We start from the raw sequence: 13,908 nt of genomic DNA, 5'->3' as shown, positions 1-13,908 counted from the left end.
GGAGGTTAGGGGAGGGAAAGGGAGAGGAGAGGAGAGGAGAGGAGAGAAGAGGGGGAGAGGTTAGGGGATGGAAAGGGAGAGGAGAGGAGTTTAGGGGAGGGAAAAGGAGAGGAGAGGAGATTAGGGGAGGGAAAGGGAGGGAGAGGAGAGAAGAGGAGGAGAGGTTAGGGGATGGAAAGGGAGAGGAGAGGAGTTTAGGGGAGGGAAAGGGAGAGGAGGGGGGGTTAGGGGAGGCAAAGGGAGAGGAGAGGAGGTTAGGGGAGGGAAAGGGAGAGGAGAGGAGGTTAGGGGAGGGAAAGGGAGAGGTTAGGAGGTTAGGGGAGGGAAAGGGAGAGGAGAGGAGGTTAGGGGAGGGAAAGGGAGAGGTTAGGAGGTTAGGGGAGGGAAAGGGAGAGGAGAGGAGGTTAGGGGAGGGAAAGGGAGAGGAGAGGTAGTTAGGAGACCTCTGAGGAGCAGGATCAATAATATATGTGTCTTCAAACTGTAGAGGCGTGTTCAGGAGAACTCTGACGCATTACGACGTCACAGCGGAAACCAAGGGTATCGTAGAGAGCACTGAATATCTCCATGACATTAAAGCACCTTTATTATAAAGTCATGTTCAGGAGAGGAGACCAAGGGGTCTAGACTCCATAGTCTACTCCATATCGACATCACCTCTGGTAGTGACATCACCTCTGGTAGTGACTCCTGTCTCCTGTCACCCTGTCTCACCCTGTCACCCTGTCTCCTGTCACCCTGTCTCACCCTGTCACCCTGTCTCCTGTCACCCTGTCTCCTGTCACCCTGTCTGACCCTGTTTCCTGTCACCCTGTCTCCTGTCACCCTGTTTCCTGTCACCCTGTTTCCTGTCACCCTGTTTCCTGTCACCCTGTCTCCTGTCACCCTGTCTCCTGTCACCCTGTATCACCCTGTCTCACCCTGTCAGAGTCACCTGTCTCACCCTGTCAGAGTGTCCTGTCTCCTGTCTCACCCTGTCAGAGTCTCCTGTCCCCTCTTTCCTGTCTCCTGTCTCCGACAGAGACCTAGCTTTGTTTAGCTATCAGGAGGACGAAGCCTAGCTAGCCTGCAGAGGAGTCCCTATAGCTGACATGATCTGCAGGCAGACTGGAGGGTTAGCTGCTGCCCCTGCCATGTGAATGGGAGACAATGATGATGATGATGATGTAAAAGCTGTGTCATAGTCTGTCTGTCTGTCTGTCTGTCTGTCTGTCTGTCTGTCTGTCTGTCTGTCTGTCTGTCTGTCTGTCTGTCTGTCTGTCTGTCTGTCTGTCTGTCTGTCTGTCTGTCTGTCTGTCTGTCTGTCTGTCTGCCTGCCTGCCTGCCTGCCTGCCTGTCTGTCTGTCTGTCTGCCATAGTAGAGTATTGCTGTGTGTGAATTATGTGGCTAGGTGAGTTTGAAGGGTTGATCTCTGCTTCAGGCTGTAACAGCAGTTTCTTTTTATAGTTTTGCCACCATAAGAGAGCACAGTCTGGATGGGGAGGGAGAGAGAGGAGGAGGAAGAGAGAGAAATTAGAGAGAGAGAGAGAGAGAGAGAGAGAGAGAGAGACAGACAGAGAGAGAGAGCCATGGAGAGAGAGAGACATGGAGAGAGAGAGAGAGAGAGAGAGAGAGAGAGAGAGAGAGAGAGAGAGAGAGAGAGACACAGAGAGAGAGAGACACAGAGAGACAGAGACACAGAGAGACAGAGAGACAGAGACAGAGACAGAGACAGAGACAGAGAGTTTGTGTCACACACACACAATTTCTCATGGGTCCTTTTGGATGGATTCAAATGTTTATTATGGAAGTTATACACACACACACACACACACACACACACACACACACACACACACACACACACACACACACACACACACACACACACACACACACACTAACAGCTAGACTTACACACACACCTGTTGGTCCTATATGAATGCCAGGGTGAACCACAGCTTTACACAATAGACAGGTGTTGTGATCTGACTCTGGGCCTGTCTGCAGTAGCCAACTGACCTCTGAACCCCCCCCCCCCAGTCTCTCTCTAGTCTCTCCTGTCACAATATTATGTCACGCTGTAACTGAGATCCAACTACTGTCTGGACTACTCACTCTGTGTCAAACGATTAGGCTACTGTTTGTAAACAAACAAAGCCCTGATGTGTGTGTGTGTGTGTGTGTGTGTGTGTGTGTGTGTGTGTGTGTGTGTGTGTGTGTGTGTGTGTGTGTGTGTGTGTGTGTGTGTGTGTGTGTATAACTTCCATAATAAACATTTGAATCCATCCAAAAGGACCCATGAGAAATTCATGTCAAATGAAAGCTAAGAGTCTCTATTTTAGGGGGACTCTCACAGTGGCGCGGTGTTCTAAGGCGCTGCATCTGCATCTCGATTCCAGGATGTATCACGTTCGCTGTCCCATAGGGGCGGCTCACAATTGGCTCAGCGTCGTCCCGGGTTTTGGTCGGTGTAGGCCGTCAGTGTAAATAAGAATTTGTTCTTAACTGACTTGCCTAGTTAAAATAAAGCTTACAATTTGAAATAACGGAGAGGGGGAGAGGCAGGGTTTGGGATGAGGATTTTATGGAATCCATCACAAGACATCTAGTGGCTTTTTTTGGGAACTCCAGATTTTTACAGGCGTCTGTAATTATCTCTGGTCCTCTGTGTGGCCTTATCACATGTAAAATATATGAAATAATTAAATAAGATGATTTTTTAAAATTATTTTTTAAAATAAAATGACAAAGCTGTGTGGCTCAGTTGGTAGAGCATGGTATTTGCAACGCCAGGGTTGTGGGTTCGATTCCCACGGGGGACCAGTATGGGGGGAAAAAAAAAAAAATGTATGAAATGTATGCATTCACTACTGTAAGTCGCTCTGGATAAGAGCGTCTGCTAAACGACTAAAATGTAATGTCTGTAAAAACATTATCCTAAATATCAGCCAATCCCATTGGTGTTTAATATGAGAGGGGTTCAGTGTGAAATATACATTATTTTTAACATTTTAATTTACTATGTCAGTATGTATTTGTTGTCAATGTTTTCGGGCGTCCAAACTGGAAAGCAACCCATAGTTGTAATATTCCAGTAAGTTTGGTTAACCAACTGTACCTTTGTAACCCTACTCCTAACTATCTGCTAGTCATCACATGGAGGGAATGTGAGAGTGACAGCTGCAAACACCCAAAATAGAGGGAGAGACGAGAGGGGGAAAGGCCCAGAAATCAACGAGGAAGACAGGAGGAGAAATAGAAAGAGGAGAGACAGGGTTGGGTTGGGGTGAGGAGAGACAGGGTTGGGGTGAGGAGAGACAGGGTTGGGTTGGGGTGAGGAGAGACAGGGTTGGGGTGAGGAGAGACAGGGTTGGGTTGGGGTGAGGAGAGACAGGGTTGGGGTGAGGAGAGAGAGGGTTGGGGTGAGGGGAGAGACAGCGTTGGGGTGAGGAGAGACAGGGTTGGGGTGAGGAGAGACAGGGTTGGGTTGGGGTGAGGAGAGACAGGGTTGGGGTGAGGAGAGAGAGGGTTGGGGTGAGGGGAGAGACAGGGTTGGGGTGAGGAGAGACAGGGTTGGGGTGAGGAGAGACAGGGTTGGGTTGGGGTGAGGAGAGAGAGGGTTGGGGTGAGGGGAGAGAGATTTGGGGTGAGGAGAAAGAGGGTTGGGGTGAGGAGAGAGAGGGTTGGGGTGAGGAGAGAGAGGGTTGGGGTGAGGGGAGAGAGAGTTGGGGTGAGGAGAGACAGGGTTGGGGTGAGGAGAGACAGGGTTGGGTTTGGGTGAGGAGAGAGAGGGTTGGGGTGAGGGGAGAGAGAGTTGGGGTGAGGAGAAAGAGGGTTGGGGTGAGGAGAGACAGGGTTGGGTTGGGGTGAGGAGAGAGAGGGTTGGGGTGAGGAGAGACAGGGTTGGGTTGGGGTGAGGAGAGAGAGGGTTGGGGTGAGGGGAGAGAGAGTTGGGGTGAGGAGAAAGAGGGTTGGGGTGAGGAGAGACAGGGTTGGGTTGGGGTGAGGAGAGACAGGGTTGGGTTGGGGTGAGGAGAGAGAGGGTTGGGGTGAGGGGAGAGAGAGTTGGGGTGAGGAGAAAGAGGGTTGGGGTGAGGAGAGACAGGGTTGGGTTGGGGTGAGGAGAGAGAGGGTTGGGGTGAGGAGAGAGAGGGTTGGGGTGAGGGGAGAGAGAGTTGGGGTGAGGAGAGACAGGGTTGGGTTGGGGTGAGGAGAGAGAGGGTTGGGGTGAGGAGAGAGAGAGTTGGGGTGAGGAGAAAGAGGGTTGGGGTGAGGTGAGACAAGGTTTGGGTGAGGAGAGACAGGGTTGGGGTGAGGAGAGACAGGGTTGGGGTGAGGAGAGACAGGGTTGGGGTGAGAGGCCGGGTTGGGGTGACGGAGGGTGAGGGAGGGTGAGAGGCCGGGTTGACGCTTTAAATTCAGTCAATACAGGAAGTGTATCACCTGGAGTGCAGTTTTTTTTACAGTTCATCAGTATCAGTAGGAGGCAGACAAAAGCTCTGTATCCGAAGAGGATTCTCCCCCGCCCCTTTAAGGACACATATTGACCATTCCTCTCCTCCACCCACCTCATCTCTCCCATCCCTTACTCCGTCTCTGTGAGCTTCCAATCGATGGTCTGGACAGGGATGGGACCCACAGCAGCAGGCCAAAAAACGAATCTTGGATCAGCTGTTTCTTGATATTTTTAGAGTTTCTTTTTGTTCTCGACAGAGAGTTTAAGTTTTTAAACCTCTTAGGTACACACAACATAAACAAAAAGGCTGATGCTCTCTACTCCTTACCAGCTAAATCAGATTCAACGGAAGGTTTTAAACCAGGGTTTCCCAAACCCTCTCCTCGGCCCCCAGACATTTAACATTTTGGTTTTAACCCTTTGCCTTTGACTAGTTTAATCAGGTGTGCCAGTTTAGGGTTTAAAACTAAAATGTGAGACATCTGGGTGAGGGCCTGAAAAGAGGATTGGGAAACCCTGTTTTAAATCAAGGACTTATTTTAGTCAGTGGGAGAGAGAGATTGTACTCTCTTCTCCTGTATATAAGTGTCGAAGCACTGTGTCGTTGAACATGAACCTGTTTTTAATCCCTGTCGGTCTGTGTGGGTGTAGATGATCTTGTGAAAATGCTGAGTAGCTAGCTGGTGGAATAGAACTGCAGTGTGTGTGTGTGTACAGTCCTCTATGTCATTTGATCATGAAGGCTGGGCTGTCTCAGTCTCTCTGACTCACAGCAGCAGCAGAGTGGCTCTGCTTTTAGACTCCAGAGGAGATTCAGCTCCTTATCAGGGTACGATCACTCCCCTAAACGCTCCCTACCCCCTCACTACCACCTCCCTCACTAACCCCTCACTACCACCTCCCTCACTAACCCCTCACTACCACCTCCCTCACTACCCCCTCACTACCACCTCCCTCACTACCCCCTCACTACCACCTCCCTCACTAACCCCTCACTCACTACCCCCTCACTACCACCTCCCTCACTAACCCCTCACTACCCCCTCACTCACTAACCCCTCACTACCACCTCCCTCACTAACCCCTCACTACCACCTCACTCACTACCCCCTTCACTCATTACCCCCTCACTACCCCATCACTCACTACCCCCTCACTCATTACCCCCTCACTATCACCTCCCTCACTACCCCCTCACTCACTACCACCTCACTACCCCCTCACTACCACCGCCCTCACTACCACCTCACTCACTACCCCCTCACTCCCCCTAAACGCTCCCTACCCCCTCACTACCCCCTCACTCACTACCCCCTCACTCACTACCCCCTCACTACCACCTCACTACCACCTCCCTCACTAACCCCTCACTACCACCTCCCTCACTACCCCCTCACTCACTACCCACTCACTACTCCCTCACTACCACCTCCCTCACTAACCCCTCACTACCCCCTCACTCACTAACCCCTCACTACCACCTCCCTCACTAACCCCTCACTACCACCTCCCTCACTACCCCCTCACTCACTAACCCCTCACTACCACCTCCCTCACTACCCCCTCACTCACAACCCCCTCACTCACTAACCCCTCACTACCACCTCCCTCACTACCCCCTCACTCACTACCACCTCACTACCCCCTCACTACCACCGCCCTCACTACCACCTCACTCACTACCCCCTCACTCCCCTAAACGCTCCCTACCCCTCACTACCCCTTCACTCACTACCCCCTCACTACCACCTCACTACCACCTCCCTCACTAACCCCTCACTACCACCTCCCTCACTACCCCCTCACTCACTACCCCCTCACTACCCCCTCACTACCACCTCCCTCACTAACCCCTCACTACCCCCTCACTCACTAACCCCTCACTACCACCTCCCTCACTACCCCCTCACTCACTACTCCCCTCACTACCCCCTCACTCACTACCCCCTCACTACCACCTCCCTACCACCTCCCTCACTACCACCTCACTACCCCCTCACTACCACCTCACTACCCCCTCACTACCCCCTCACTACCACCTCCCTCACTACCACCTCCCTCACTACCCACTCACTACCACCTCCCACTCACCCCCCTCACTACCACCTCACTCACCCCCTCACTACCCCCTCACTACCACCTCACTACCCCCTCACTACCACCTCCCTACCCCCTCACTACCACCTCCCTACCCCCTCACTACCCCCTCACTACCCCCTCACTACCACCTCACTACCACCTCCCTCACTACCACCTCACTACCCCCTCACTACCACCTCACTACCACCTCACTACCACCTCACTACCCCCTCACTACCCACTTACTACCCCCTCACTACCCACTCACTACCCCCTAACTACCCCCTCACTACCACCTCACTCACATAGACACACAACATGGGAGGTCTTCTTCTGAACCAGTTCGGCCCAGTTCACCCTCTGTTTTTACACTGTCATTGTCTTTTGTCCCAGACAAAATGCTCAGCTAGAATTAGTAGGAAGAGCACTGTGTCTTCACTTTAAAAAGGCCTGTTTTGCTTCTCTGTGATCCAGTCTGTCTCTGTTCCAATTGATACACAATTAGTTATGAGTTAGACCAGCAGACTAGCAGAGTTCTAGCATAACGGATGTTGTATTATACTCCTGGAGGAGGAAGGTGGATGTTGTATTATACTCCTGGAGGAGGAAGGTGGGTGTTGTATTATACTCCTGGAGGAGGAAGGTGGATGTTGTATTATACTCCTGGAGGAGGAAGGTGGATGTTGTATTATACTCCTGGAGGAGGAAGGTGGATGTTGTATTATACTCCTGGAGGAGAGAGGAGGAAGGTGGATGTTGTATTATACTCCTGGAGGAGGAAGGTGGATGTTGTATTATACTCCTGGAGGAGGAAGGTGGATGTTGTATTATACTCCTGGAGGAAGGTGGATGTTGTATTATACTCCTGGAGGAGGAAGGTGGATGTTGTATTATACTCCTGGAGGAAGGTGGAGGTTGTATTATACTCCTGGAGGAGGAAGGTGGATGTTGTATTATACTCCTGGAGGAGGAAGGTGGATGTTGTATTATACTCCTGGAGGAGGAAGGTGGATGTTGTATTATACTCCTGGAGGAGGAAGGTGGATGTTGTATTATACTCCTGGAGGAAGGTGGATGTTGTATTATACTCCTGGAGGAGGTAGGTGGATGTTGTATTATACTCCTGGAGGAGGAAGGTGGATGTTGTATTATACTCCTGGAGGAGGAAGGTGGGTGTTGTATTATACTCCTGGAGGAGGAAGGTGGATGTTGTATTATACTCCTGGAGGAGGAAGGTGGATGTTGTATTATACTCCTGGAGGAGGAAGGTGGATGTTGTATTATACTCCTGGAGGAGGAAGGTGGATGTTGTATTATACTCCTGGAGGAGGAAGGTGGATGTTGTATTATACTCCTGGAGGAGGAAGATGGATGTTGTATTATACTCCTGGAGGAGGAAGGTGGATGTTGTATTATACTCCTGGAGGAGAGAGGAGGAAGGTGGATGTTGTATTATACTCCTGGAGGAGGAAGGTGGATGTTGTATTATACTCCTGGAGGAGAGAGGAGGAAGGTGGATGTTGTATTATACTCCTGGAGGAGAGAGGAGGAAGGTGGATGTTGTATTATACTCCTGGAGGAGGAAGGTGGATGTTGTATTATACTCCTGGAGGAGGAAGGTGGATGTTGTATTATACTCCTGGAGGAGGAAGGTGGATGTTGTATTATACTCCTGGAGGAGGAAGGTGGATGTTGTATTATACTCCTGGAGGAGGAAGGTGGATGTTGTATTATACTCCTGGAGGAGGAAGGTGGATGTTATACTATAGTCCTGGTTGCACTACTTTCTTCAGAGCTGGAGGTGAGAGGACAGGACAGGACAGGACAGGACAGAGGAGACGTATCTGGGCTAAAGAAAGATAGATGAGAGCCGAACTAGGGGAAGAGGGGATAGGAGGAGGAGGAGGAGGAGGAGGAGGAGGAAGAGGGTGAGGAGGAGCGGAGGAGGAGAGGGCATTATGATGAGGTCACAGATCCGCATCACGTATTAGCCTGTTATTTCATACTACAGCTATAGCACAACATGCTGGTAGAGTAATGACTCTCTCTCTCTCTCTCTCTCTCTCTCTCTCTCTCTCTCTCTCTCTCTCTCTCTCTCTTGCTCTCTCTCCCTCTCTCTCTCGCTCTCTCTCTCTCTCTCTCTCTTGCTCTCTCTCTCTCTCTCTCTCTCTCTCTCTCTCGCTCTCTCTCTCTCTCTGTCTCTCTCTCTCTCTCTCTCTCTCTCTCTCTCTCTCTCTCTCTCTCTCTCTCTCTCTCTCTCTCTCTCTCTCTCTCTCGCTCTCTCTCTCTCTCTCTCTCTCTCTCTCTCTCTCTCTCTCTCTCTCTCTCTCTCTCTCTCTCTCTCTCTCTCTCTCTCTCTCTCTCTCTCTCTCTCTCTCTCTCTCTCTCTCTCTCTCTCTTGCTCTCTCTCTATGACCCTTCTCCTTCCTCCTAGCCAGACATCAAGCAATTCATCACCTGTCCAAAACACTAGGTCATCGTCCGTCACTACACAGAAACGTTGACAGGGCATAACAAGAGAATGAAGGATAGAGAGAGAGAGAATGATTGATGGAGAGATAATGAAGGTCTGTTAGCATACTGACTGTTAGGATTCTGGCTGCAGAGTGTGTGTGTGTGTGTGTGTGTGTGTGTGTGTGTGTGTGTGTGTGTGTGTGTGTGTGTGTGTGTGTGTGTGTGTGTGTGTGTGTGTGTGTGTGTGTGTGTGTGTGTGTGTGTGTGGTATTTATTAGCTCCAGCCCATTGTGAGGGGCTGTTAGCAGGCCTGTCACCACACCAGGAGACCAGGTGACAAGATGACCAGGTGACAAAGGTCTTAGTCTCTCCTGACAGCTGTCTGTCAAAGGGCTTTATGACTGGTAACAGAGACTACTGCTACAAAGGGCTTTATGACTGGTAACAGAGACTACTGCTACAAAGGGCTTTATGACTGGTAACAGAGACTACTGCTACAAAGGGCTTTATGACTGGTAACAGAGACTACTGCTACAAAGGGCTTTATGACTGGTAACAGAGACTACTGCTACAAAGGGCTTTATGACTGGTAACAGAGACTACTGCTACAAAGGGCTTTATGACTGGTAACAGAGACTACTGGTGTGTGTGCTGTTTGAGTGAATTCCAACTTACATTTAATTTGAAATCGAGACAGAAAAATATACAAGACAAGTTGTGACTGTTTGTCTCTCTCTGTGTTTCTAGGATGGCCAGGTAGTGCTGCAGTGCACTGGGTTAGGGTTAGGGTCAGGGCTAAGGTTAGGGCTAGGATCTAGGATCAGTGTTAGGGTAAGTATGCTGTATGTCTGAACTATGTATCTCTCTCTGTACAGGATGACCAGGTGGTGCTGCAGTGCACTGCTTCTGTCCTGAAGGAGCAGATCAAACTGTGTCTGGCCTGTGAGGGCTTCGGGAATCGACTATGTTACCTGGAGACCACGTCCAACGCTCAGGTACGAAAACGCACGACTCAAAACACCATCTCACATGCCTCACGCAACGGAGAGAAGATAACGAGACGGACGTGTAAAAAAAAAATCTCTAAAATCTTAAACCACTTACAGTACTTAAGAGTCGAATGAAGATACCAACGTTTTTGATGTCGTAGAAGAGTATGTAAATATACAAATATAAAAAACAAATATACAGATGTTTTATAACAAGTTATGTTAAAAAGTGTCCGTTCAAACTTCTGACCTCTGCCCCTTCCAGAACTGTCCACCAGATCTGGCCATTTGTGCCTTCGTCCTGGAACAGTCCCTGTCAGTACGCGCGCTGCAAGAGATGCTGGCTAACACCGTGGACATGAGTGAGGTAGGGGTCCCATACGGAGGGAGGGAGGGAGGGAGGGAGAGGGAGGGAGGGAGGGAGAGGTGTGGAGGGGAGGGAGGGAGGGAGGGAGGGAGGGAGGGAGAGAGAGGTGTGGAGGGGGAGAGGGAGGGAGGGAGGAAGGGAGGGAGGGAGGGAGGTGTGGAGAGAGAGGGAGGGAGGGAGGGAGGGAGGGAGGGAGGGAGGGAGGGAGGGAGGGAGGGAGGGAGGGAGGGAGGGAGGGAGGGAGGGAGGGAGGGAGGGAGGGAGGGAGGGAGGGAGGGAGGGAGGGAGGGAGGGAGGGAGGGAGGGAGGGAGGGAGGGAGGGAGGGGAGGGAGAGAGAGAGAGAAGAGAGAGAGAGAGAGAGGGAGGGGGAGAGAGAGAGAGAGAGAGAGGGGAGAGAGAGAGAGAGAGAGAGAGAGAGAGAGAGAGAGGGAGGGGGAGAGAAAGAGAGAGAGAGAGGGGAGAGAGAGAGAGAGAGAGAGAGGGAGGGGAGAGAGAGAGAGAGAGAGAGAGAGAGAGAGGGAGAGAGAGAGAGAGGTGTGGAGGGACACTGGAGATTAGATGCTGAGAGACCTGATAGGACCTGTAGTTTTCAGGTTGTTGTTTCTTACTTTGTTGGGAGACATAATACTTTACTGTCCTGTTTTATCGACCCCACCTGTTTCCCTCTCCATGTGACCACCACCCACAGAACAGTACCTCCACCACCCACAGAACAGTACCTCCACCACCCATAGAACAGTACCTCCACCACCCACAGAACAGTACCTCCACCACCCACAGAACAGTACCTCCACCACCCACAGAACAGTACCTCCACCACCCACAGAACAGTACCTCCACCCACAGAACAGTACCTCCACCACCCACAGAACAGTACCTCCACCACCCACAGAACAGTACCTCCACCACCCACAGAACAGTACCTCCACCACCCACAGAACAGTACCTCCACCCACAGAACAGTACCTCCACCACCCACAGAACAGTACCTCCACCCATAGAACAGTACCTCCACCACCCACAGAACAGTACCTCCACCACCCACAGAACAGTACCTCCACCCACAGAACAGTACCTCCACCACCCACAGAACAGTACCTCCACCACCCATAGAACAGTACCTCCACCACCCACAGAACAGTACCTCCACCCACAGAACAGTACCTCCACCACCCACAGAACAGTACCTCCACCACCCATAGAACAGTACCTCCACCACCCACAGAACAGTACCTCCACCCACAGAACAGTACCTCCACCACCCACAGAACAGTACCTCCACCACCCACAGAACAGTACCTCCACCACCCACAGAACAGTACCTCCACCACCCACAGAACAGTACCTCCACCCACAGAACAGTACCTCCACCCACAGAACAGTACCTCCACCCACAGAACAGTACCTCCACCACCCACAGAACAGTACCTCCACCCACAGAACAGTACCTCCACCACCCACAGAACAGTACCTCCACCCACAGAACAGTACCTCCACCACCCACAGAACAGTACCTCCACCACCCACAGAACAGTACCTCCACCACCCACAGAACAGTACCTCCACCCACAGAACAGTACCTCCACCACCCACAGAACAGTACCTCCACCACCCACAGAACAGTACCTCCACCACCCACAGAACAGTACCTCCACCACCCACAGAACAGTACCTCCACCACCAACAGAACAGTACCTACACCACCCACAGAACAGTGCCTCCACCACCCACAGAACAGTACCTCCACCACCCACAGAACAGTACCTCCACCACCCACAGAACAGTACCTCCACCACCCACAGAACAGTACCTCCACCGTGTGCTTTGGTATTTTCTGTCATTACCATATAATTCACTCAACCACACATCACGACGCCACATTCCTTCCTACTGTCTTTGAGAAGGTCAACACAGAAACACGTTTACATGTATACTGTAAATAATAGACATTGAAGTATCATACACTCAGAAAACAAGGTTTCAGAAGGGTTCTCCAGCTGTCTCCATAGGAGAACCATTTTTGGTTCCAAGTAGAACCCTTTTTAGTTCCAAGTAGAACTCTTTTTGGTTCCAAGTAGGACCCTTTTTAGTTCCAAGTAGAACTCTTTTTGGTTCCAAGTAGGACCCTTTTTGGTTCCAAGTAGAACTCTTTTTGGTTCCAAGTAGAACCCTTTTTGGTTCCAAGTAGAACCCTTTTTGGTTCCATGTAGAACCCCTTTTGGTTCCATGTAGAACCCTTTTTGGTTCCAAGTAGGACTCTTTTGGGTTCCATGTAGAGCCTTTTCCACAGAGCGTTATACATGAAACCCAAAAGAGTCCTACTTGGAACCAAAAAGGGTTCTTAAAAGGGTTATCCTATGGGAACAGCCTAGAACCCTTTTTGTTGTAAGAGTGTAGAGTATGCATGCCACTCACACCAGGACAGCAGAACCAGGACATGGTAGAACCAGGACAGCAGAACCAGGACACGGTAGAACCATTTAAATATAAATACCTGTTGTAGTTACTGCTGTGTTTTGTCTCCCTCCCTCCCCCCTCCCTCCCCCTCCCTCCCCCCTGCCTCCCTCCCTCCCTCCCCCCCTCCCTGCCTCCCTCCCTCCCTCCCTGCCAACCACAGGCAGTGGATTTGGACAAATGGGTACGTCTTTGCCCTACAGTCATTGGTCTCTGAACACACGTGTCTCATTTCCTGTTACATGACACATAAGCCACTCCCCTCCTCTCCTCCCTTCCCCTCCTCTCCTCCCCTCCCCTCACCTCATCTCCCTACCTCCTTAGAGAATATTCTCAGCACACAGGTTGTCCTAGTGAATTCATGACAAAGTGCTGTAAAAAGTTACCATTCACATCCCAGTCCTTTCTCCGGCCCCTCCCAACCCGTACCTTACCCCTATAAAACAGTGCTGTCAGTACACCTGTCTCCCCCTGTCTAGAATTATCATGACTGAAAGCCCCCTGGCCATAAGGCATGGTGAGGAAAGCCCCCTGGCAAAAAAGCATGTTGAGGAAAGCCCCCTGGCCATAAGGCAGGGTGAGGGAAGCCCCCTGGCCAAAAAGCATGTTGGGGAAAGCCCCCTGGCCATAAGGCATGGTGAGGAAAGCCCCCTGGCCATAAGGCAGGGTGAGGGAAGCCCCCTGGCCATAAGACATGGTGAGGAAAGCCCCCTGGCCATAAGGCAGGGTGAGGGAAGCCCCCTGGCCATAAGACATGGTGAGGAAAGCCCCCTGGCAAAAAAGCATGTTGAGGAAAGCCCCCTGGCCATAAGGCAGGGTGAGGGAAGCCCCCTGGCCATAAGACATGGTGAGGAAAGCCCCCTGGCCATAAGACATGGTGAGGAAAGCCCCCTGGCCATAAGGCTTGATTATGAAAGCCCCCTGGCCATAAGGCTTGATTATGAAAGCCCCCTGGCCATAAGGCTTGATTATGAAAGCCCCCTGGCCATAAGGCTTGATTATGAAAGCCCCCCTGGCCATTTCATGAAGCGCAATTATCACTTCCTTCCACTCCTATCATAGAGACCCTTTACAGACCCCATAGAGTTCCCTGTAATGAAGTGTCCTTTAGATACCCCTGTAATG

At 51.2% G+C, this 13,908-nt stretch overlaps 1 protein-coding gene across 5 annotated transcripts in view; it reads left to right on the top strand.

The window, feature by feature from the left end:
- The window catches only part of ryr1b (ryanodine receptor 1b (skeletal)), a 305,047-nt gene that overhangs the window by 43,397 nt on the left and 247,742 nt on the right, over window positions 1-13,908 (top strand). For all 5 annotated transcript variants that reach the window (XM_045724892.1, XM_045724889.1, XM_045724890.1 and 2 more), the window contains exons 2-3: window positions 9,848-9,967; window positions 10,227-10,328. In XM_045724892.1, coding sequence (XP_045580848.1) covers window positions 9,848-9,967; window positions 10,227-10,328 — 222 coding nt within the window. The remainder of the gene's footprint in view (window positions 1-9,847; window positions 9,968-10,226; window positions 10,329-13,908) is intronic.

This window comes from Salmo salar, chromosome ssa09 (genome assembly GCF_905237065.1).
Source record: "Salmo salar chromosome ssa09, Ssal_v3.1, whole genome shotgun sequence".
Classification (NCBI taxonomy): Eukaryota; Metazoa; Chordata; class Actinopteri; order Salmoniformes; family Salmonidae; genus Salmo; species Salmo salar.
This window is presented reverse-complemented; position numbering and strand designations above follow the sequence as displayed.